Source organism: Watersipora subatra, chromosome 4 (assembly GCF_963576615.1).
Source record: "Watersipora subatra chromosome 4, tzWatSuba1.1, whole genome shotgun sequence".
In the NCBI taxonomy this organism is placed as follows: domain Eukaryota; kingdom Metazoa; phylum Bryozoa; class Gymnolaemata; order Cheilostomatida; family Watersiporidae; genus Watersipora; species Watersipora subatra.
In genome coordinates, this window is record NC_088711.1 from 58,778,630 (window position 1) to 58,804,309 (window position 25,680).

At 35.8% G+C, this 25,680-nt stretch overlaps 3 protein-coding genes across 3 annotated transcripts; all 3 read right to left on the reverse strand.

The window, feature by feature from the left end:
• Positions 1-7: 7 nt before the first annotated feature.
• On the reverse strand, positions 8-2,623 carry LOC137392795 (dynein light chain Tctex-type protein 2B-like). Its single transcript, XM_068079125.1, has 2 exons — positions 2,460-2,623; positions 8-529 (listed from the first exon to the last, which is right to left on the reverse strand). Exons 1-2 carry the CDS (start codon positions 2,612-2,614, stop codon positions 19-21), a joined length of 666 nt encoding a protein of 221 aa, XP_067935226.1. The 5' UTR covers positions 2,615-2,623; the 3' UTR covers positions 8-18.
• Positions 2,624-9,512: 6,889 nt separating this feature from the next.
• On the reverse strand, positions 9,513-11,782 carry LOC137394403 (dynein light chain Tctex-type protein 2B-like). Its single transcript, XM_068081119.1, has 2 exons — positions 11,633-11,782; positions 9,513-9,899 (listed from the first exon to the last, which is right to left on the reverse strand). Exons 1-2 carry the CDS (start codon positions 11,780-11,782, stop codon positions 9,513-9,515), a joined length of 537 nt encoding a protein of 178 aa, XP_067937220.1.
• Positions 11,783-14,174: 2,392 nt separating this feature from the next.
• On the reverse strand, positions 14,175-23,995 carry LOC137393629 (mediator of RNA polymerase II transcription subunit 8-A-like). The gene is made up of 6 exons (XM_068080266.1): positions 23,942-23,995; positions 23,114-23,188; positions 20,918-21,184; positions 19,501-19,726; positions 16,632-16,799; positions 14,175-15,419 (listed from the first exon to the last, which is right to left on the reverse strand). The coding sequence occupies exons 2-6, from the start codon at positions 23,126-23,128 to the stop codon at positions 15,331-15,333; spliced, it is 765 nt and encodes a 254-aa protein (XP_067936367.1). The 5' UTR covers positions 23,129-23,188; positions 23,942-23,995; the 3' UTR covers positions 14,175-15,330.
• Between the last annotated feature and the right edge of the window lie 1,685 nt (positions 23,996-25,680).

A 25,680-nucleotide genomic window follows, 5' to 3' on the forward strand; every position in this document is an offset into this window, starting at 1 on the left:
AGCATCTATCATTCTCCGTTACTGTTGATAAATTCCATGCATAGTAACAATGCAATAGACATTGGCACTCTGCCAATTGTACGTTACTACATTATCAAAGTTGGTATCCCAAGCACACTGACTGCTGATGGATGCTGACTGATCCTTCTTCTCTCCTATAAATACTTGACAAACTAGCTTGTATCGAGAGTAGTCCAAAGTTTTGGCAGCGTCTTTACATTCTGTTGCTAAGATCTTAGACAGAAGGGCAGCAGTCGTTTGCTGATAACGAAAGGTCCTCATACGGGCATCAACTACCTTCTTTATTAGTGGTTTCACTAACAATGGATCAAAGCGAGCTTTTGGCTCCAGTTGGTAGGTCGGCGGAATTGGACGATCTATCATCTGCTGCTGTCTTCCTTGACGAAACCTTTTGACGTAGTTCCTGGCAAGCTGTCTGGTGATAAGAATGCTGAAGATGGAGGGACCCGCTGTCTTTGGGTCAGATTTAACTGATGTTTGTGAGCTCTTTCGTGCTGTTGTTTTGCCGCTGCAACACCCAAATATCATAATTAATACATATGCACACCAATTTTCATTTTATCTCCTAAAATGCAAAGTGGCTACCACAACCTTTACAAAAATGTTGATAGCTGGTTGTTCTTGTTCAATTCTCTTTCCTAAGTGTTGACCGGATCCTATATTAATGTTAATATGTAGTCAGGCTTATAAACCCAAGAAGTCTGCCGACCAGAGATATTCCTTCACTATTACTTATTTGTCCTTCCAACTAGATGCATACGCATACGCTCCATCTATTCTCAGTATTGTCCTCATCACTATTCTTATTACTTTCATCATCCTTATTACTATTCTCTCTATTATTCTCATCATTAATCTTAGTATCATGCTTATTATTAATTCCTAAACCAAACAGAAGGTTAATACATAGTACAATAAAACTTTCAGTATGTTTAAAGCATCTATCTTGTCAGCAGCCAATGTGAAGGAGGATGACAAATGGTTAAAACCATGGAGACTTCAATATTTCACACCTCAAATGAGGGCTAGTTACTGAAGGTGACAAGACTTCTCACTCAATATAGAGATAGCTTCTTCATGATTTCATTTGTGCCAAAACCAATTATAGATATCTTTTCCGTGGTCTGCATCTTGCAACATGTGATACTGAAATGTTGACAACTATATATGTTGGCTAAGCAATACTTCATATATACATTTATAGTACAAAATTAATAAATTGACTGCTACAAAACCAAACCAACTTTGCTGACCTTGGCTCTGCTGCAGTAGTGACATAATAGTGGTCGCCTTGATATACAGAGACATACAGCAGATTTAAATCTTTTAGCGATGCCTTTCATAGAGTTTAAATAGAATGATAAAACATATTTAGTTACTTCCGTAGTAAGGTTTGTTTTTGCGACGCATATTAGGCTGTGTTATACCTCAACAAATGGAAAATGACGCAGCGGTGATGATGTGCCCATAACATCTAGTTTTTTAATTGGTTAATTAGATCGCTACATAACGATAATAACAAAACATGGTATTTGTTATGGACTTGCTCTAAAAAAATATAAATTATTCCACAACAAATTACTTCTACTTGTTGAGTAGTTTGCCCTGGAACAGTTTTTGTAAAGTGTGTAGACGTTGCCGATATCATCCATCTTCGGTCAATAAAACCTGCTTTGTATCACATTTGTTAATAGCGCTATCCACGTTCGAGCATATGAGAGCTGTCGTGTTCAGCAGGTGGTGTCAGTCCCAAAAATTCTATGCATATAATCTCTTAGTTTATGGTGTTATAATCTTTAATGGCATTATGTTTATTCTTGGTCAACAGTGAACACATGCAGATGCTTCATGACAAGCTGCACTCGACAGCGGTGAAAAGCATATACATATCGTGTGAAACTTTCGCTGCTTAGTGCAGTGCTAACTGATTCTCTGACCCGTATGTGCTGCCTGTATGCCTATATTACAGTCTGTCTGTGAAAGAGGAAGAGCACTCTTGTTTCTGAAAGGTATTTCTATTGATTTTCTTTTTTATTAGAGTCTAAGTCTTCAAGTTAAAAAAGTCTAGTGTTTGTCTCAGACAAGGTGAATGTCGGAGTCACAAGTTTCTATTTCCTAGCTGCAGTCTGATAAGAAATAACGATTTGTGACAATCAAACACTAATCTAATGCAAGGTTGGAGGATGCTTGCAAGGTTCAAAAATTACAAAATATTTAAATCAATTTAAGAAGGGTAGATTACGATGTCATTAAATTTTATTACTGATTTTGATAAAATAATAAAAGTCAGCTTTACTGATGTCAGTCAATGATATTTTTTATTACATAGAGCTCAAAAGGCTGTTTATTTGCGTTGCTGAAAATTATGGAAAGATTATTTATTTTATTATTGTCGTCATTTATCTTAACATGGAAACATGTTGAGGAATGAGCATTACCGTGAGGTTTTGACACTGCCATTAGCTTTGCCTGTCACTTTTGATGCTGCCAGCTTGGTATTTCTGCTTGGGCGAGTTCTTGCTTCCTTTGGTTTCATCACTGGCGGTGCAAGGTTTAATTTCAACATTCTACTCTCGAGCTCCGTCTTAGACATGATGATAGTACCTGTAACAGAGTTTAAGATCCTCAAGGCTAGAGCAAAAGGAGACAACTCCATTTCCCTTTGAAGTATATCTACAGCTATCAAAAGCTCTGCTATTCGTCTTTTACCTCAGTAAAGATGGCAGCAGTCTGAATTTTCTTAAGGCAGCAGTTTTGTTTTCAAATCTTATAATGAATCGGCCGAGAAAACACTGGAGTGTAATCTATACTTGGAGTTGTTTCCTCCTAAAGTATATACTATTCATTGAGTAGGTGGTGTCAAACTAATTTAGAGAACTACTCATAATAAGAGTTAAAATAAGTTGGGTTATATATTAATGAAACACAGGCTGCAGGTGACATTCAATGCATCATAATGTGACACTTGCATGATATTTGGAGACAATGTTCATATGAGGGTAAATAAAGTACAGACAATCACATATCAGTGGCCATCAGTAACAATAACATGAAACATGTGAGAAAACAAGTTTGTCAACTTTATACAGTAACTATTTTTGCTATCTTTTGTAAGAAAGTAAATTCAAAGAGCTCGCCTTTCGCTGACAGTCAACATATGATTCAACAGTTAACATACAATACTTTTTTACTTTGACACCCATTTGACCTTCAAAGACTTCTCACGTAAGTGAGGTAGTTATGAAGTCTTTGGTAGTAAAGACAACTTCAATTTAAAAAAAACTAGAATATTCATGGATCCACCAACATCAAATAGTAAAATCCTGACAAGTAGTCCTTGGCCAACATAGAAACTTGGTAACTTTTCATCAAGGCAAACAGAAGTGAAACTCCATTAAAAATGTTTAAATGGGGTCAAATATTTTGTTCTGATTCCATGTTACAAAGTTTTTCATTTAGTTACGATATATTCGATAACTTAAAATGGGTCGAGCACAACATGAAACATTCAGCCAAGCAATTTTTTAAACACCAACTAAACGGATGCATTTACCTGGTCTTTAAAATACCAGAACCAACAATGAAGATGCCGGATGTAGTTAATTCATTTGGATATAATTGCCACAGCTATCTTTAGCATTTACAGCAACCAGCGGTCAATGATAAATTCTCATGAACCCGCTAAAGCCAGGCTGGTGCACAGATTGTCATAGACAGCGTTATAAGAACACGGGAAATAAATGCTATCATAAGCACTATGTTCACCTAGACAGAGTATATGGGTGTCTCAGAATATTCGTAGGTTATTAGGTTCACGAGAGACATAGATCACATGGTTCACAATAGACTTAGTGTAGAGAAATTAACCCTTCATTGGTTCTACTGTCCAGTGAGCAATACTAATGGAATGTTATGAGCTACCAAAAATCACTTAGAGATGACAAGTCGGCGTTCAGCTATTTTCTTGCTCTCCGGGTGGTCCACTTGATGCTTATTGTTCGGGTTTGGCGCTTGGCTTGGCGAGCATTGGCGAACGATTGACGTAAGAGTGGCGGTAAACTTGCACCAATTATTTTACTCTTTTTCTCATTACCTGCTATTTTATCCAGTCGAGTTCTAGTTGCAATTTCTGTCACATCAGTTTAGTTTCTGGTGTCACCATGCTAGCTCATACATTAGAGACAGTTGAGCGTTTTACTATTATTCAGTAGAAGTTTTGTGGCTCTGCCACCCAGTTTGCTTATTACAGCAACTTTAACATCAGAGATAGAAGTGTTAGAGGGTGCACAGACAGCACGAAGGTGTGTAACAATTATGCAATTTACTCGAAGCCTATTATATCATTAATTGCTTTGTTTGTTTCTTTAACTTGTATTTTGTTCTGATTTTTTATACATATTTTAAGCATGGTTATTCATTTTCTAATAGGCTTCACGGTCATCAGTTATAAATAAAGAGATCAGTGAACCTCAACCTCTCCAGCACCCTTTATAATTGTCACACTAGAGATCGGCATAAGTCTCTATACTTAGATCACATGGATCACAATAGACATAGATCACATGGTTCACAATAGACTTAGATCACATGGATCACAATAGACTTAGATTACATGGATCACAATAGACATGGAATATAGGGTTTAAAATAAGCAGAAATTACGAGGCTTTAAATGAACAGATGCTGGGGTTCAAAATAGACATAGATCACATGGGTAGCAATAGACATAGACCCATAGATGAAAATAGATGTTAGATTACCTGGTTCCAAATAGTCAGATTATGTTGGACAAACTTAAAAACATTTACGTAGTGTGAACAGAATTTGCCTTTTTTACTGCTCTAGATTTTCTTAATGATTCGATACCGCAATAATGTCTGCATGTCCTTATGCACTGATCTGCTTACCTTCACTGTTCAAATATGAACAACTTTTTTAGTAAAATATAAGTGACTTTATATACTATAATAAACTATTTACTTTATATACTATAATAATATATTGGTTCTATTCTGTGTGAGACTAAATACTATATCTGAGTATCATTATGTAACCTCAGCACAATACAATGTGAAAGTAGCCTACCTGTTCTCATACGACTGCTGACTATAGTCTTCCACTACCGAAGAAGAACAATCGGCGTTTAGAGACGCAACGATAGCAAACATCTTCATTTAAGCGTGATGTTGCACTTGAAAAGATTGATTCAAACCCATATCATTACCTAAACAAACAGTAGCGCAGCCTGCATAATAATGACAGCCTGTTCCATGCCTTATCTATGATGTGTAACCTAACACTCTTAACAATAGAAGGTAACTATGGAAGGCAGCATAGTATTCATCAACAAACACTGCCTGGCATCAAAGTCAAGGCAGCACTCACGGCTAGCCATCGGCCATGAAAGAGCCGTCTTTTTACAGGAAGTGGCAATGACAAAAGAACACTATGCAGCAATGTTTGCTGGAAATTTAGTTCGACTACATATCCGTTTGTTTTTAAGCAAACTGGTTTGGACTAAACAATATTAGCAATACTTGCTGACTGCTGCCGATGTTTTATATGATATAGGACTGTTCTTTCTTTTTTAACCGTCAGCTTATGCAGAGCATTTATAGACAACAATCAGCAATACTTGCTCACGGTTGACGATGCTTTATAGAATGCAGGACTGTTTCTTCTCTTTTTTATTGGACAGCTTGGACAGACTTGGCTGTTTGCCAAAGCAATTCTTGAATGTTTGTTTACCTGCAATCTATAAGATAAGCAGTTTAAGGAAAACTTCTTTCACAATCTGACAACGCTGCCGTACGGCTGCCATATAGTCTATGATATTAGCTACGGAATGTTATCACATTACGATATTGAAACCTTGTTACAAACAAACATGTCTGTCATGTATTAGCAGGAGAGAACTTCCATTATCAGTGAATGTACAGTACTTGAATTGCATGCGGCTTTGTGATTACTATATCAGAACAAAATGTACCTGGTGTTAGACAGCTGGCAGCATCTGTTTTCAGATGAGGACAACAGCTCTAAAGCATTTAAACTTCAATGATAAGAACAGTTTCTTTGCGACGCCAAACCTCTTCTCTCAGCCATAGTAGCACACTCTCTGTTTCCTGGCTAAAGAGAACTATCAAACAGTTACTGATGAACCCAGCTATTCATCTGAAAGGCACAAAGCTGAAAGTCGCTTGTCTCTTTAATAGAACTGCACTAGTTGGCAGAAGCATTGTGATTTCAGCTACAGTTCCAGCAGATTATAGTATGATATTATTAGCTTGTGCTTTTTAGATTTGGATTACAAAAGAATTCAGTTTATTGCATATTCTGTGTGTAGCAGAGGTTTACAGATATCTGGAGTCAGCATTTATTTCAGATTGCCTGTGCTCCCAGCTACATTTTTTGAAGAATGGTATAAGTAGTTAAGACGAATTAAAACAAGCTAGCCAAGGCTCTCTTTACAAACCAGGCGACAATAAAAACAAACTGTGAAAAAGCTGGATTTTTTTATAATAGGCGCATGAAAACTTTCAATCACAGTAGAAATTCACACTAGTCTGAATGGTTCATGTGCTGCCATACAGGTTTACTTAGCTAACCTAATGAACACTATAATTCATGAAGGATGTTTCCAACTCCTAACACATAGGGGGTTGTGGGTAGGCTATTGAGTTCATGTGAAGCTTTGGGTTTTCAATGGTGAACCACTCATTTTATTAGAGGGATTATAATAGGGCACATGATAACCTAGTTAGGTTGGTTACCTTGACAGTGGATGAGGATGAGCGCATGCATAGAAAGGTGTCGCCAAAAGATGTGGGCCTAAAGTCATAACCCTCCAAAAGGCAAGGCCTGATACCTTTATAAAAAAAATTTTTGTAGGTTAGGAGATAAACAGTTACTTTATAACAAACTGCTGCAGTGAATGGTAAAATAGTTTATTAGGCTGGTTAGTGGGTCATCAATTATAGAGTCGTTACTAAAGGCGGCGAGTGTAGGATAGCTCTATGTTTATAGATACGCCCTGTACTAAATGAACACCCTATTGATCGTGCATGTCTTTCCATGATAGGTAATGTTTCAACACTTTTTATGTCTACCCACCTAAGGTACCTGTGCAGAATCAAAAAGCAACCAAGAATATTAGCAGCCATCTTTTCCCAAATAGACGATGTAATTCTCGGTATGCGGGCCTGAAATATCAACATGATGTGCCGTTGATCAGTAGACTTAGCGGAACTGCTGGAAACAAAACCCGGCATTTACCTAGCTGATAGGATGAAAGAAAAGAAACCACAGTTGGTGATGATATGTATGGATAGAAGGCCATTTAAGAACGGTGTGTTTATCAAAGAGTTAACAGTTGAACTGAATAAGACGAAGATAAGGGGTAGAAATACCAATTTGTACAAAGCTGTAGAGGTTGCTGATGCTCTTTCTAAAATAAGTACTAACTAAAACTAGCGAATCTAATAAGGTAAATCATGTTGCAGAGCAAGCGTCTCCTTGGCATGCTGTGCAAGCAAGCCCTTTCAGGGCAGCTTATTTCCAGGCATCGGCAAATATATAAACGTGTAAAATGAGAATGTTTGCTGGCAGCAAACATGATTAAGTGGCATGTGAGGATGCTGTCAAGCATAACTTGAAAATTGAATTCTTCCAATGACCATGTGAGTAAACAAAGCAATGGCAACAACTTATGTAAAGATGACTTCTAGCAGAGCATATCTTGTACAGTATCATAGACATCTTACACAGCGTCATAGACATCTTGTAAAGCATCATAGACATCTTATACAGCATCATAGACATCTTATACAGCGTCATAGACATCTTGTACAGCATCATAGACATCTTATACAGCATCATAGACATCTTATACAGCATCATAGACATATTATACAGCGCCATAGATATCCTGTATAATATCATAGACATCTTATACAGTATCATAGACATATTGTACTGCATCATCGACATCTTGTACTGTGTCATAGATACATTGTACACCATCATAGACATATTATACAGTATCATAGACATATTGTACAGTATCATAGACATATTATACACCATCATAGACATATTGTTCACCAAGATAGACATATTGTACAGTATCATAGACATATTGTACAGTATCATAGACATATTATACAGTATCATAGACATATTGTACAGTGTCATAGACATCTTGTACAGTATCATAGACATATTATGCAGTATCATAGACATATTGTACACCATCATAGACATATTATACAGTATCATAGACATATTGTACAGTATCATAGACATATTGTACAGTGTCATAGACATATTGTACAATATCATAGACCTCTTATACAGTATCATAGACATATTGTACACCATCATAGACATATTATACAGTATCATAGACATATTGTACAGTGTCATAGACATCTTGTACAGTATCATAGACATATTATGCAGTATCATAGACATATTGTACACCATCATAGACATATTATACAGTATCATAGACATATTGTACAGTATCATAGACATATTGTACAGTATCATAGACATATTGTACACCATCATAGACATATTTTACAGTATCATAGACATATTGTACAATATCATAGACCTCTTATACAGTATCATAGACATATTGTACACCATCATAGACATATTATACAGTATCATAGACATATTGTACAGTATCATAGACATACTGTACAGTGTCATAGACATATTGTACACCATCATAGACATGTTGTACAACAAGATAGACATATTGTACAGTGTCATAGACATATTGTACAGTATCATAGACATATTATACAGTATCATAGACATATTGTACACCATCATAGACATATTGTACACCATCATAGACAACAGGCAGCATTCTAACATCTGCCATAAATTAAATAGAGATCTGATCTCATCTGAAGTTATACCCTGATGAGAGCAGATTCACATCTGCTTGAAACAAATTTGTAGTCATCGATTAACAGCAAACTGCTTCTTATATTTTATATTATAAATTATTATAAAATTATTTAAAAATATATAAAAATAGCTTATTTTAAAAATACTTATTTTTAAATGTGATACTATATATTCAGTAAGCCGATAGGTGCATAACAATATTGCCAAAATATGTTAAATTAATAAAATATATTTACCAGTCCAATTACATTTAAAGTGGCTTTAGGTTCACTAGCTCTGGTTGGTGAACTCAAAGCTAAAATAATTTTTGTTTTTTCAGCTTGTTCACATATAAATATCAATCTAGTTTTTTCTCAAGTGACAAGTTTCTCAAGGACAAAATATTTGTGCACAAAAACAAACGACTCGTGTGATTCACATGTAACAAAAATATCTCTGCTCATTAAAGAAACACAAATTAAACTCAGTTTCGCTACATAGATGTACTCAAAAATTAATTGTAGAAAGCATTTGTTTCAAGTATCGGCCATGCTTGCTGTATCACAGGCTCCGAAAGGAACCGACTTCTAGTCTTTATACACAGCATAGACATTTACAAGGCAGTACACTTGGCTATTCTCAGTGCAAAAACTGACATATGTGTCAGACTGCTTATTCCACAGACACTTGCTAACCATCTTCAGTCCTTGACCTTTGACCTCTCCTATCATAACTGTCACTATCAGCTTATAACGACCAACTCCCGTGTCATGGATGCGCTTGCTGATCTGCTCAGATAAAACTTTTGTAGCCCGAGGACCAACAGTGGGATCGAAACATCGTAGGTTAGCCACTGCGCGCTCCACAAGACCTTTTACTTCAGCAAATGTCTTTCGTGTGTCAAAGAACTCGTCAGGCAGTAGACGATAGGTTGGTTCAACAGCTGGACTAAACTGGCTCTTTTTCTCAATCAGCTGAAAACACAGTCAGTTATTTGAGTGGCTTTGATTGTTCGTCAACCAAAGGAGAAAACTTGAAATCGGTTGCAGTCGTTGCTACGCATTGTGAATGTAAACTTTACAGGGTTTGCTCAAATCCTGGCATGCATATTTAGGAGAAAAAAACAATAGTGTTCTTTTTACAAATGTATTAATTAAATTTTTCTTTTAATAAAAGTTTGTATCCATACAAGCATTGGAAATTTAGCAAGATTTTATTGTGTGAGTAGTTATAGTTAGAAATTTTTAAAAAGCGTATAGTTTATTTTTATAAAACTGTCAAACCTTTTAATATTAGCATAATCTATAAAAGATTATTATAGATTTATTAGAAAACCGATAAATGAGAAACTATCTGAACATAAAAACTATCATGGTAAAACTTGCCAATACTTTAAAGTAAGGAGAACTTCAACAACAAAGAACTGAAACTAATTGGTGAATACGTGCATTTCTTAATAAATAAAACTGACTGACAGAAGCTACAGGCACCTGCCACACTTGTCACAGCTGTCACAAACATATACCAATGATACTACAACACACACATAGAGTAAGAACTATTACAGAGTGTAATTAACATGCATAATCTGTAACCCATGGCAGCGCTGCTCCTCTGTGAAGACTGCGAGCTGTTATATGTAGTAAAATATTTATGACATAACTTGTCATTAGACTGAATAAGAGTCATGATTTCATTTCTTGAGTCAGACAGACAACTTCATCACTTCGTGTAATAAAGAGATTTTGTCATATGACATAAGTGCATTTCGTATAATTGTTCCTCCAAAAAAAGAGAAGAGTGTGACAAAACAAAAGATTGTTTCAATTCATTGAATTCGCAAAAAAGTTATACCAAATTAAAAAACCAAATATGCATTCAAAACATTCAAATATTGCACCCTGTATGCTAAATTTTGTCGTCTAGCAACTAGCAAGCTTAAGGCTTGGCTTTTCAGGTTCCGCTTTCGCGTTGTTTCCATAACCCTTCCAGCATTTAGGGTCTGCTACGTGTAAGGTAATGGGCAACGCTAAGTAGAGATAGTTTGCTACGCAGGATTATATCATCAAATGAGTTTCCTGATACAAACCTCACTCTTCATGGAACATGCAGACATTCAGGAATAGTTCAATATTTAACAGACAAACAATCAATAGCGATTAATTTAATGTTTAATTATACGGCATCCGCTGTCAAAGGGCGCGGCCTCAACAGGAAATCAAAATTCAGCTGATATGTTGAACAGATAAATGTGATGCCACAAAATAATAACTCTGACCACTGTAGAAGAAAAGGAGTGGGTGGCTTATCTAGTAAAGAAGATGTATGTATATTATTAGGTTCTTGAGGAGTTGCTGGTGTCTGAGAACATCTCAATTTGATAAAAGTAAGGGAGTTAAAAATACCAGCAACTTTATGAATAATTTAGAAGCTAATTAAAGTGATCAAACAGCAAGCTTTGTACAGTAGCATCTGTTTATATGTTGCTAGGCAGCAGCATGAACTAGACGCAATGAAGCAAGCCATAACAGGTTTGAATGCATAAAACATAGTTACCGATTATAAATGGTTTAAATTCCTAATAAGGTGCTCAGGCTAAATGAGGAGTTAGTAGCAGAAATAAAACATGTTCGTGAATCAATGCTATCATCATTAATATTTTGTTTTAGTACAAAACTTTTAAAGAGAAGACAACATAACAGCCCACCTGTTTGTGCAACCTTCTTGCGCACCGTTGAGAAGCTATCAGACCAGCAAAAGATGGCGCTACTTTTCTTTCTGGTGACTTTTTTGAACTTTCGCTAAAATCGTCCGTTCTTGTCACACTCTCCTTACTAGTCGAAGATTTCGAGTCCATCTTGTACAAGGCGAGCTGGTGAAGTCTTTATCCACGCTAACAGAGCATTTAGCAATTACAAATCAAATTTAAATTTAATTGGTTTGTTGATAGCGTGACGAAATTTTAGCAAAACCATTAGAAATTTAGACATCAAAGGAACTGGTTCTATAGATAAACGACAGAAATCACTCGGCGCTGACCCTGATATCCCTGTATGAGGGGGCGCTGACCCTAATATCCCTGTATGAGGTGGCGCTGACCCTGATATCCCTGTATGAAATGACTTCAGCCAACAAGAGGCTGAAGATGGTGGTAGTTTGATAGCCTTGGGGACTCACTAGTAAAGATTTTTGCTAATCAGGCCACACAATAGCAACTTTGGGTGTCTATGAGGGCTTTGGTTTTAATCTAACCAATGATTTCGGTCATTCATACCATACAATATTATACTTCCATTTTGCCTCTAACCTTATTTAAGATATGAACACACTTCAAACAGAACTAGACAAGCAAGATATATGTATAAAATGAAGATTACGTATTTTAATAATGCTAAAACTGCTTCAAATATCAAAATCTGATGCAAGCATTGTACAACTTAGTTCTCTGCAATGCTCTGGTCTGGACTGAACCATAATAGATAAGTATTGAGGCTATCATCATAGCTAAGATAGCTGGTATTAAACTAGATTTTGAGTTCGTTAAATAAAACTAGCTGTCGAAAGATAACATCACTTCATCAAACTTTGACAAACTTAAAGTTACTTTAAGCTGAACATCCTGGTGAGCAGCCCACCTAGAAAACTTCATTAATCTATTCTCTATGTTGCAGCCAAATATTGAGGTATTTATCCTTTAATCCATACCCCGTACCTTCCATTAACAATTAGAAAATATGGTACTAGAATGATGGTGACATTTAGTTGGGAGTGATAGTATGGCTCCTCAATACCTCAGTGTTGTCATCTTGTCAATGAATAAACTCCCACAAATATTACGCACTGATTTACTGAGACATTTGCATCAGCACTTGATTCTAAGAGAGTTCTCAGTCACAGTTACCAGTGATATAAAGAGAATTCTCAGCCACAGTTACCAGTGATGTAAAGGGAGTTCTCAGTCACAGTTACTGGTCATTTAAAAAAGGTTCTCAGTCCCAATTACCAGTGATGTAAAGAGAGTTCTCAGTCTGAGTTACCAGTAATATAAAGAGAGTTCTCAGTCACAGTTACCAGTGATGTAAAGAAAGTTCTCAGTCACAGTTACGAGTGATGTAAAGAGAGTTCTCAGTCTGAGTTACCAGTGATGTAAAGAGAGCTCTCAGTCACAGTTACCAGTGATGTAAAGAGAGTTCTCAGTCACAGTTACCAGTGATGTAAAGAAAGTTCTCAGTCACAGTTACGAGTGATGTAAAGAGAGTTCTCAGTCACAGTTACCAGTGATGTACTGCGAGGGGCCATCTTGCAGTAAACCTTTGAAATAGCAAATTCTAAACAGTCCATACTGGTGAAAATCTGTACTGTGGTGAAGCAACTTGATGTCAACAAAATTTGTTAACCTTATGTATAGAGAAGACAACTCCCATGGTAAAAGAAAAACGCATATGATAAAAGAAATTTAAGTGTTAACCAAACAGTAGTTGATACAATCATTGTCGTCTTACATAGCAGCACAGCTGTCTGTTAACAACAATTTATAAAGACAGCTTTGCGAGCAGCAGAGTGGGCTAGAAAAGAAATTTAATACCACTTGTTCCATTTCCTTATCAAAGCAATTATTCACTTACAGGTTTATCTCCTCTATAATATGCTTTAAAATTGACACTGGCAATGTGAATAGATGTTTCTACCTTGAGTGGTGCGCTTATACTTTTAGTATGAGCAGGTTATGCCTATCAGAGGCAAACTAAAGGCTTTTAAAACTTTAGCAAACGCCCGATATATTCAATATGCAGATATGTGTGATATGTGCTCAACCCTAACTTACCTTTAGGAAAGTCTGCAACCTAAATAAAAAACTAAAAAATAAACCCAACTCTAAACTAGTAAAAGTGAGATGTAAAAAAAGCATCTTGTGCAACTATGCACTATAAACTATACACATCACATGTCTATGGTAGTTGCATACACTATTATGTAACAGACCTAATCTGAGCTGTTTTGCATCATTTTTTGAGGTGTTACCGCCCATGGATAAAAGGTAAGATAACTCCATAGTGGGTGCTCAATGGTCAAGGCTCGATAAACAATAAAGCATGAGTACCTTTTAAAGGGTGACTCATTTACTAGTGTTTTATTAATACAAGTAATTAATACACTTGTTTGCAAACAGCTACTATCCTTCCTGAATTCCATTCAGGATGCACAGCACATACACAATGACATAATGCTAGAGAACAATTTGAAATGAAACAAAAATACTGGAGATTATTTAAGCTTTGGCACAAATTTTTGAAGATGCTCGGGTAATATGTGAATTAAAGGTTAAAAAATGATATTGTTATGTGTGGAAAATAAAATTATATTTACTGACAAGGAAAATGTGCAGCAGAAGGAATCTATGGGATATGGGTGAACGCAAATCTAGTCTAGCACCTTATTTGGGCATTTTAAACTTAGTGATGTCTGCAAAGATATTTAACATGTTTTACTGCTTGCATAAAGCTACAATGCAATGTTTATGAGCCATAAATAGAGTTTGAACTGTCTAGCCAGCGTACAGTCACAGAGTGAAGATGACTTGACTAACAGTAAAAAAACAAGAATTAACTGTCTGGTGAGAAGCAAGTGAAGACCATTTGGCAGACTGAGAGCCAGAAACAGAGATAATTTGAGCAGCTGAAAGACAGAAAAACCTGGGGATTTCACAAATTGATGGTCAAGAAGCTAAAATGGCAGATATGATCAACTGAACTTGCCCAATGAATGTGTATACAGTGCATGGTTACCCATCATATCTAGTAACAACAATGCTGTCCACCAGCATGACAGAGCGTATAGCGACAGCAGACCAAGAGACACATGAGAACAATAAGTGAAAAACTTACCACCAAATCATTCTTTCCTATAACAAGAGCCATGTCTAACTGTCTGAAGCCAAGTTTGAAATTAGAAAAAAATTGCTGCAAGCAGGATTCAAACTCACACTATCAAAAATGGTAGATCAGCACTATAACACCTGCGCTCATTGATTGCCTTCTGACAGTCAGAATAATTGTGGAGATAGTTAATCTCTATGCTTTATCAGCACATTTGACGACCTCTCACAGCATGCTAGACTGTCTGAGTACTAGTGGTAGCAAAATGACAGGACAAGTAAAATCTAAGGCAATTATCACCATTAGTGGGTGATCAGAGAGCAACAGCCTAGATGTCTATTTCATACATGCTGTCAGAACAGACACTAAGACTACAAATAAGAGTCTTTTATTTCACAGGAGCAATATGTCAGATATCGGTGTTAGCTTAGCAATAAGATATTTAGGAGTGAACACGGCTGTAAATTATATACAATGGAAGTAGTGAAGGCCCAAGTGAAAGAATATTGGTGGAAGTCTGTGTTGTTATTCACCGATACGGATATGGCTGCATTCGAACATTTGGTCTCATCTGAGAGCTTCGGGATGGTCCTCCCATATTTATGGTAGGAACTGGCGCTACAGCATACAATAAAACCAAATATAGCAATAAAATTTCCACAAAAGTGTTCAGATTGCTAAAAGTAATAAAGATTAGGAACAACCATTGGCTCATGCCAATGGTTGGCTCAACCCTCCTTCTTCTGTCCCCTCAGTCTACCTTGATTGGTGGTAGCGAGGTAGGCGTGACAGTTAGACCATTCATCTAGCACCAAGTCTAATAGCTGGACAGAAATAAGTGTTAGAGTTGGTAGATCTGGAATATCTTGCGGCAAAAACTGGCTTTTGACGAAAAATATGATGTGAATATGTTGACTTCGTGAAATTTTTAGCAGAATTTAAGAACAAGACTAATTCAGATTCTTTTTCATAAATAAATAGAATTTTCTGTTTAAGTTAGAGAACTGAGACTTGTTAATATCACACATATCTTAGAGGTCAAATCAGCAGCCATTACTTTTCATTCTAAAATAATACACTGCATGAATATAGTGACTAGATCACTAAACACGATAAGTCAGTCAATTGTATCTAAGAGCAGCCTTGGACACATTAAATAGCAGACAACTCCTGATCATAATGTTTCGCTGCACAAACACCCGCTATGTGTTATTATGTGCCGCTGTGTGACTTAGCTGAGCTGATGATCTTCCAATATCACCATCTCGATAAGAAATGATTTTAAATATTTGAACTCGACTGGTATTTTCATTGAAAAAATTATTATTGTAAAAATGCTGGCATAGGAGTTGTCTACACTACTAAAATATTGATTTAGTTCTAAGTACAGTCACTGTTGGCTGTATGAATGTCAGACCATGATACTGCCAAGGGGTAACTGCAAGTGGGCCAGAGTTCCATATACATATAGCCTGAATCTTTGTAATTGGATCTATTACTCAGGCCAAAACACTAAAACACTTGCTATGATGAGAATCTCCTTCAAGCAGTTTGGTGTAACAAATACATCTGAATGATTTATATTTGACAGGATCCCATCATGTACATCAGTACAATTTAATAGACTTTTAATATAGCAATAATGCATGGTAACTCAGGGTCAGTTTGTCGTCAAATTTGAAAAGAAAATCTGCAAATGACAGTCATACCATAAATTTCACTATTTTCTTAAAATAAAAACCTGCAGATTTCCAATTACTTTAATTGAACATGTGAAAAGAAAGAAGAGGTCTGTCGACACAAATAAGGCAAGGGAAAGGAGTATAGTACCTCGCTGCATGAGATTGTGGTGCGGCGGTAATTCATTACGCATAGTCTGGTGTTGCGCTACTACCGGCATGGAGGGCCTCGGGTCAACCAGACCCTTGCCATGAGCTGTTGCTGCCACTAAGGCTTTTGTATCCTGCTTGGAGTATGACTCTGGAATCCTTCTCTGGCCTGACAAAGAGAAGACATAGACAAGAGATCATTGGGTATTAACGATGTTACAGACTGTAGACATAATATATACTGTTGTCCAAACTTGATAACTACCTACACTATAACACAGAATCAAACAGAAGCTGTTTTACGACTTTAAAATTACAACTCTGAACAAATTACAACTTAAAAAAAACTCATGATTTCAAAACTTTACTAATAGGTGCCTTGACATACAAATGTACGCTGCAAAATTCCATCAAATATGTCAATCTAGAGACCAAAAGATATCTCCAGCATGTGATGTTCAATTTTTCTCGAACCCAGCAGTGTAGCAAATGAAAGGGATGAGTTTGAAAGCAAATATAACATGACACAAAAAATCTGAAATCACTTCTTTATTCTTTCATTTTCTACACCTCTTAATAATTGATTATTGTAGTGCTATTGATTATTGTAGTGCTATTGATTATTGTAGTGCTATTGATTATTGTAGTGCTATTGATTATTGTAGTGCTATTGATTATTGTAGTGTTATTGATTATTGTAGTGCTATTGATTATTGTAGTGCTATTGATTATTGTAGTGCTATTGATTATTGTAGTGCTATTGATTATTGTAGTGCTATTGATTATTGTAGTGTTATTGATTATTGTAGTGCTATTGATTATTGTAGTGCTATTGATTATTGCTATTGATTATTGTAGTGCTATTGATTACATAATTACCCGTAGTATTTACTAAGGAACTGTTTTAGGTTTTTGGACTGTGGAACGAATAAATGAATTATAGTGTACTCTGATGAAAGAACTTGACTCAACATGCGATGGACTTAACTTTTGAAGCAGGTTCCAGAACTAAATCCTGTATGCAGAGGTTTGACTGCGCTGTGTCAACAATTACTAATAGTAATTTATAAGATTTCTAGAAGTTATCTGCTCCTCACTCACTCAACCATTTATTATTATATCTCAGAGTTCTGTGAATGCTCTAGTAATACTGCTCTATAAGGCTACGAGGGACCTGTAGCTCTGATTGGTTATTGATGGCAAATTGTGGGACTTTATTATTTCCCTCACGTTTGATATTGAAAGATACAACATATCCTAAATATCTGAGTTTATTTTTTGTTAACCCCACCAATAAATATGAAAAAAATGTATTCTATGTTAGTCTTTAACACGGGATAGAAACTAATATTGAAAAAGAGTAAGATATGGTTAAACAATCAACTGATGACATTTTAAATGGAACAACATTATAGTCCAGGATGTTTCTAGTCGACCATCTTTAATGCTTTAAATAACCAGCAAGCTGTTGAGAGTGTGAGACGTCAATAATGAGCTGCCGACTTCAACCTAAATATGCTTGCAGTTTATATACAATTAAACAACATTTACTATAATAAGGGCCGTGTCTATCTGAAGCCACACTTGAAGAGTTAGGAAAAAATATTGCCTAGCACAGAAATCGAACCCATATAGTCAGGCTCAGAGTTAATCGCACTACTGCTACACCCCTCAATCACCCTGCTACATCATGGAGTAATTATGCGTGTAGTTATTACACACGCCAATCTCTTACGACATTCAGGACTACCAGGGTACTAGTCGATATATATAAATCTCAAAGCCTGTCATTCGGTCTGTCCAGTTATAGCTATCAAATTCTCGGAATGAAAGATCAGCTTTGTGCTAGATTCGATCTTGGAACCTCCCATTCAACAGGCGATAATCTAACCAATTAAGCTACGCGAGATGAAATTAATTCATTAGGCGATAGGAGTCGTTATCTCGGGTAAACACCGCATAGTGTTCAGCGTTAACCCTTTCACAGGCGAGTTTTTTGGGCTATTTAAGACCCCTGGGCAAGTTAATTTTTCAAAAATCAATTTAAAAAAACCATTGATACTCTTATTTATGATATTGTAAACGTGTATGTTTTTATGATACAGGTAAATACAAATAAACCTGTTTCAAGTTAATTCTTCATACAACTGTTTCTCTAGCTATGGTACTTTTAGAAGCATTTGCCTTTGCAGAGGCCTACACCGCAGTCTTGACACCATGCGCTTATTATTGTTGCTCTATAGCTTTGCCTTTGCCTATAGCCTTTGGAGGACGCCACGGCAGTAAAAGAAAGTTGTTGCACTCTGGGAAAACATTCAGAAAGCAGAAACAAAAGCAGAAACAAGCTACAAACAAAATTCCCAATTTTATTTAAAGACGTTTCTATTTGTTTTTTGGATTTTTGTTCGCTTAGTATTGCAAAAATGATCATTTTTTCTCTCAAAATGGCTTATCTTTTGTTTGCTAACAGAGACCAATCTATTGTAGTTTACTATTGGTAAAAAAAACTGAACAAAAAAAGGCACTAAGCCAACCGGAAATCAATTTATAAAAGAACGTTCTAGTGGCGACATAATCGTCGCTCTGCCCATTATCGTCAGTATCGCAAAACGACAATAATGTCGTTATGCCTGCAAAAGGGTTAAGTAATGTCACTAAAGCTTGCTCTCACGGCTCTTATTACTAAGTTTAGCAATACGGATATGAGCTTACTCAAATTAGCCATTGGCAATGTGCCAGGCTAATGGCAAGTTGCAAGCAACTACATAATCTGCCACTGTTTATAAGCTGTTTTAATACCCGTGCAACGCCGGACATTCAGCTAGTTGTAGATAAAATCTTAACAGGCAGGATATCTATACAGTACCTACCTTCTTCACTGCGATGGTCATCCCTTTTACTCTGTATGTGTGTGCAGAGGGAGGACGTACTCTTGTTTAGAGCGTTTATCTGCTTTGTTGTAGCGTCTGTTGTCAGAATAGATGTTTTGTCTGACACAGATTTTATTTTTTGTTCCACATCAATTTCCTGTTTGGTTCTGAGATAATCCGGTACAACTTCGTGGTTAAAAGCACTCATTCGGTTTTCCGTCAGTTTCTAGAAAATGAAGTCATCACAGATTTATCATGAAGAAATACGCAAACAAAATAACAGAGAATCAACAAAAGAACTAACTCTACTAGTACTTGAATAGCAGCATGCTAGCATAAATTAGAAGTTGCGACGCCTTGTTGTTAGTAACAAATGGGCTCAGCATGCGCAATAAAAACAATCAGAATAAAGCTGTTGCGTATCTGTATCAGGGCTACTATTGGAGAATAGGTCTGTATCAGGGCTACTATTGGAGAGCAGGTCTGTATCATGACTACTATTGTAGAGTAGATTATACAGCAAGCTGGTAGTAAATGATTCCAAACCTGAAAGCTTTACTGATAAGTAAAGCCTTACTGATGAGTAGAGCTTAGCGATTTCCAGAAATCAAAAGACGATTTGATATTGCAAATTTGCAATATCAAATCGACATATATCGCAAACCATCTATTTATAGACGATTCCCGATATATCGTGATATTATCAATATATAAAAAACTTAAATTTGTATTAATATTTTTTTGTATATTTAACTTAAATAGAAACTCTTTGGTGTTCATAATAATCAGAAATATTTCATGAATGCCTGTGTGGGTGGAAGGCCATGCAATGAGCTTATTATAAGACTAGAAGGCCGGTGCATTTTAGTTTCGGCATCGCTCACTCTGAAAATTATCAGGTGTGTGATAAATCGCCATTACACGATTATACTGTACTATTTATACTATCTGCGATCGCTCTTTAAATGGTGGCGATTTTCAAATCTACCTTCAAAGTCGCCACCTACCAAGTAAATCGGCATATCACAAAGTTCTGCTAATAAAGCTTCAAGTCTGTGAGCTGATTTGATGAATTTAAGATTTGGTTGTTACAGAGACAATAATATTCTAATATTCAGAGACATCATATTGAGTAAACATCTCTAATAGTTGATGAACAATATTTTAGGTTATCGCAAAAAGCTGAGCAACAAGTAAACAAATTTTGCTAAGATAGCGAGCCTACTTTTACCAACGCTGCTGTCTGAATAGCTTTACTTGCTTCTATAGATGATGAACCAATCAGATATAACATGGGCAGTGATAAGTAAGTGTGCCCTACAAAAGGCATCAGCAAACAATCTGACATAGTAACCAAAAGCCTATCGATTATAGTACATATAGCTTGAGAGACATCAAACTTTTTAAAAACTGTTACCTCTAAGGCAACATCTCTGTCAGGATTTAGCTGTATAGGAACAAATACATAGTTCTTGAGCGGAGCGAGGCGGTCTGAGGCTAGCATTTTGTGGAACGAGTTGATTTGACTAGAGAGGAGTGCAAAACTGTCAAGTACACTGGGCCAGCTCAATGTTTCATGCTCATGGTCGAGTTTGTAGAGGAACTGATTGATGGACGCTTTGATTTCATTCACTTGCTGAATCATACTGTCAAGAGATTGCTCCAACTTAATCTCTTCAGCTTTCTGTAAAGAAGTCATCAGCACACAATTTTAACCGGTAACTCCCACAACAAACTAATGATCAATTAACAAGAAAAATGATGGTTTTAAGCTAACAACATGATAATCTCTTTAACAGGAAGTAGTTAGGATAGAAACATATGTGACAATATACCATAAAACTTCTATTTGAACGCCGTGGTGCTCTATTTTTCAACCCTTCCCCTAAATAGTGGTGGTCAAATAGAGGTGGCATTCAAATAAAGGTGGCATTCAATTTGAGGTTTTACGGTATATTACGGAGATGGGCACTCGAGTAAACATGCTTGCTCGAGTAAGCCTTAAGGCTCAATCACAACTGAATAGAATTGATTCTCTAGTATCATCCACTTACTGGCGAATTGGATCAGTTCATCCAACCAGTAAGAATTGAATTGGCTCTCCGCTGTCAGAATAAATGAACTGATTCTATTCTTTATTTTGAATAGGCAAAACGACTCGAGTCAAAATGCACCAATGCTTCCCTTTATTATTACTACCTCTATGATTATCACTGCGTTGAAGGAAAAACCATAACAGGCAGCAAGATCTGGAGTAAACCAATATTTTATTTGATGCGCGCTCAAGCAAAGTTGTCAGTGTAGTCCAATGTTGCCAGTGGCACACATTTTCACCCTAACTCGATATTGCTGCATACATTTTATTTGTTGATAATATATACTAATATAGTATAGCTATGTAGTTTGCCTTCGCACTAGTCATCCAAAAAGATCTGCATATTTTTATGCTTAGATATATTGTCATGATTGTATTTATTGTTTTTTCTTTATGAATACTTGCCCTAGCACTTTCTCTACAGAAAGATTTTATAATGACTTAATATGTTTTCAATGTTTTTGTATATGTACTAATGCCCTTAATGACTCACATTAGTGCCTATACAAAAAACATTGATCATGAATTACAGAATTAACAGATCTACCTAAAACTGCCACAATAAATTTAGGATGTTGGGTTATCATTTTGCCAAAAAAACAAACCAGTTAGTTTTTCCTTTACTCATATATCCCAGTACAAAATCAGTTTTCAATTTCTTTTACCTCCGGTTTAAGAAAGATGAAAAGAAAAATTGTAAACAGCGACCTAAACGTATGTCCGCTAGTAAAATTCTTCAACACGGGACTTGAGATATTTCTGACAATTATATTTTCATATAAGAGTGTGTCTGCGTTTCAACGGTCAACCCGCAAAAAAGATAGCGTTTTTATTTTGCCGGTTTCACTAAATTACAACAATATATAAAATTCCTTTTGTTTCTCAAATGCATTGATTCTTGAACAAACTTTGTTTTCTGATTCTAAAAAACTTCAAATTAAAGTTCTAGGGAAAAAACTAGTTTTTGCAACCAAAATACCAAGTGTATGCCAGCCAAAAATATTTGGCATGACTTAATTTCATCCGAACAAGCAACAAAACCTGTAGTGACAAAATCTGTAGTGAAGGAGTTGATATTTGCTATACAAACAGTCAGGAGACTGAGCTAATGCATGTAGCTTAGTGATTGTGGTTTATTGTTATTCTGATATATTGTCATAAGCCAATCTTTAGTAAAAATTGATCTAGGGAATTGATTTTTTATCTATTTGGGAGAATTTACTCAATTCATTGAAGTTAGGATAGCTAAACAACTGAGAATTGAATTGTGGTGCTTTGGGGAGAATTGTGAATTGAATCATTTTTTACACGACCTATGATGCTATGATACAAAAGAATTGGGAATATGTTAATTAGAATTGAATTGAACCGAGTCATTTTTTAAATCCTTGAAAACATCTCTAAAATATTGTAGCATTTACCAACATCAATTTATCAACATTGTTATAAATAATCACTTTTTTTTACAACTATCACATCAAAATTCAATGAAGTCTGATTAAACAGCGGCTTACTTACATTTTGCATGCTCATGGTGATATGATGAAGTCCTGTGCCGCCTGATACTTTTCAAAGCTGGTAAGCAGATAAAACCTAAAACCAACCAAACAATATTGGTTATCACAATACTACTAATGCAAACTGCTTTGAATAGCAGTCAACATTATAGTTAATAGGTCTAATAATCTGTAACTAGCATGTCTTAAGCCCAATTGCAACTTGCAACACGTTTCCTTTAGCAAGTCTGATGTAATATCAATCAAATATTAATTTGATGTAAAATAACGTAGCAAATAATGTGATAATCGCCTATTTTCTCTCAAACAAGCTTTATTGATTTATTAATTCCTTTTAATGACGTTCATGTTGAAGTTGCTGAAACGGAGTATCTAAATCGAATTTCAAACAACATTCATAGCATTAATTTACAATGATGAAACTAAAAATCCAACGTTTTAAAAAGAAACTAGGAGAATTAACAATTTTATGATAAGAAATTTTTTATGTCTGCTCATATTTCTTTTTCAACTAAATTGACCGTCCAATTATTTGCGCGATCTTTCCACGGACAATGCTACAACGCGTGGCAACTAGTGTGGTTATTTCTCAATGCACTATAATAGCTTAAACGATGTAATAAAAAGTATACATAACATAGGCCTATGTATTTAATAAAATATTACAACGCTTACACATGCAGCAATCAGATGTTATGAACTTTAGAAAAATATATTTCTAACCTATTGACTCTACTTTAAAGACTAACGCAGAGTATGGCGACTAAACGGTAGATTATTGATAATAAAACGAATATTTGACCAAATCCTCAGCATAACTTTGTCTTACCTACCAACGAATCGAGGAACTTTTCCAACGAGAGTAGAGAATTACAACAACCAATACGATTACAACGACGATTACAAAGACTAGGTGTCTTTAATTTTGCGGTAGCACGGGCTAATGTCGGGAGGTTTCACATTAATACTGTATTCTGAAAAAGGGTGAAAATCTAGAAAACTCGCAAGCATCAGAACGATTAGAAACTTGTAAACCTAAAAGCAAAGTAACGATGCTTTTATCGTATAAATAACTTCAGTCTATTAACTAAAAAAGCTGCAAATCTGATTCGCTAAGAAGGAAATATTAATTGTGACAATGCAACTCCTACTTAAAATGGGAGATGGCACGTTCATCTGATGTATTTTTCAATAAATAATTATATAATTTATCTGTATAAACTTGAGAAGCACAATTTGTCGTTTTAAAAGTTTCTTGATCAGCTCACACACTTTTTAAGAGCGTTCTAATGTGCTAGTATGTATATTTATTTTTTCACAGGTTTTATTGCAAGAAAGGATATTTGATTGGCTTACAGTTTGATAAATTGTTGCTGGCTTATCAGAGTGAGTTTTGAAGAGAATTATTGCACACAAAAAGGACTCTGTGATTTTGGTTGAACATGTCTGAATCTAGTGGAAAGAGAACCTCAACAACCAGAGACATGCTCAATCCCGGAGATCAAATTCAGGTTGGAAGTGACCTTTCTTTGGGATATGAATCCCAAATTGCGGTTTGCAGGTCAAGCGTTCTAAACCACTAGCCATAGCTGCTCTCAGTAAATTATTATACATTGCAGTCATCTGACTACACTAATATACTGTTATAAAAAATTCTATTTGTATGTATAGACCTACTCATCCATATATTAACCTATACGTACATATTACCTATACAGTATATGTTTTGTGTATAGAATTACTGTGTACCTACAGACTCAGCTGTGTCAGCCTATGTATGTTTTGCATAAAGTTATTCATTTTTCTCACTTTTTAGAGGGATTTTTTGTGTCGTTTAAAGTGTGTACAACTACTATATAGTACTTAAGCCCCACCAACCCTCTATTTAAGTTGATGTCGAGCTCTAGATAAGACACCGGCAGTGCAAGCTAAAAAGCAATCGGCCTACTCCCTTTTCTTACCTACATACAAAGAGCACCAGGATTTCAGACACAAACACTCAGCCTGGGTTTCATTGCAGATTGTATCGCACCAGCAATAACTCTGTTCAATTGAGAGCCACTAAGTCGTTTGCATCAGCAGGCTAACCAGTTGCACTAGCAAACAGCTATAATATTTATCTGCTGCATTGACCTAGAAATACCCGTTGTTCTCACTGTCTGTAGACATGGTTATTTACTCCTAGCAAGCCGTGGAGATATCTGTGATCAATTTAGCCAGTCATTTTAGAATTGCACATTCTTTCTCTGAAAGCCAAGAGAACTTTAAAATTAGAAGTAATATCAGTCCACTTCGCTTGCAACAAAAATATGTAACAGCTAAAATTTAGACCTTGACTCTAAATAAAAGTTGTCAATATTGTGATTACTAGAAAACAACTCACACCTGAGTTTCAACGTCTTCAAGGCACATTACTCACATGATTTGTACATAACGAAACATGTGCGGAAGACAGTCATACTAGAAAAGCCTTATTTTTTGTGGCAGCATGAGCTCTGATCACTGACAGCACGAATATGCAATGCCTTCACTAATGTTGAAAATCAGTCAGAAAAAACTAGTGAGAGT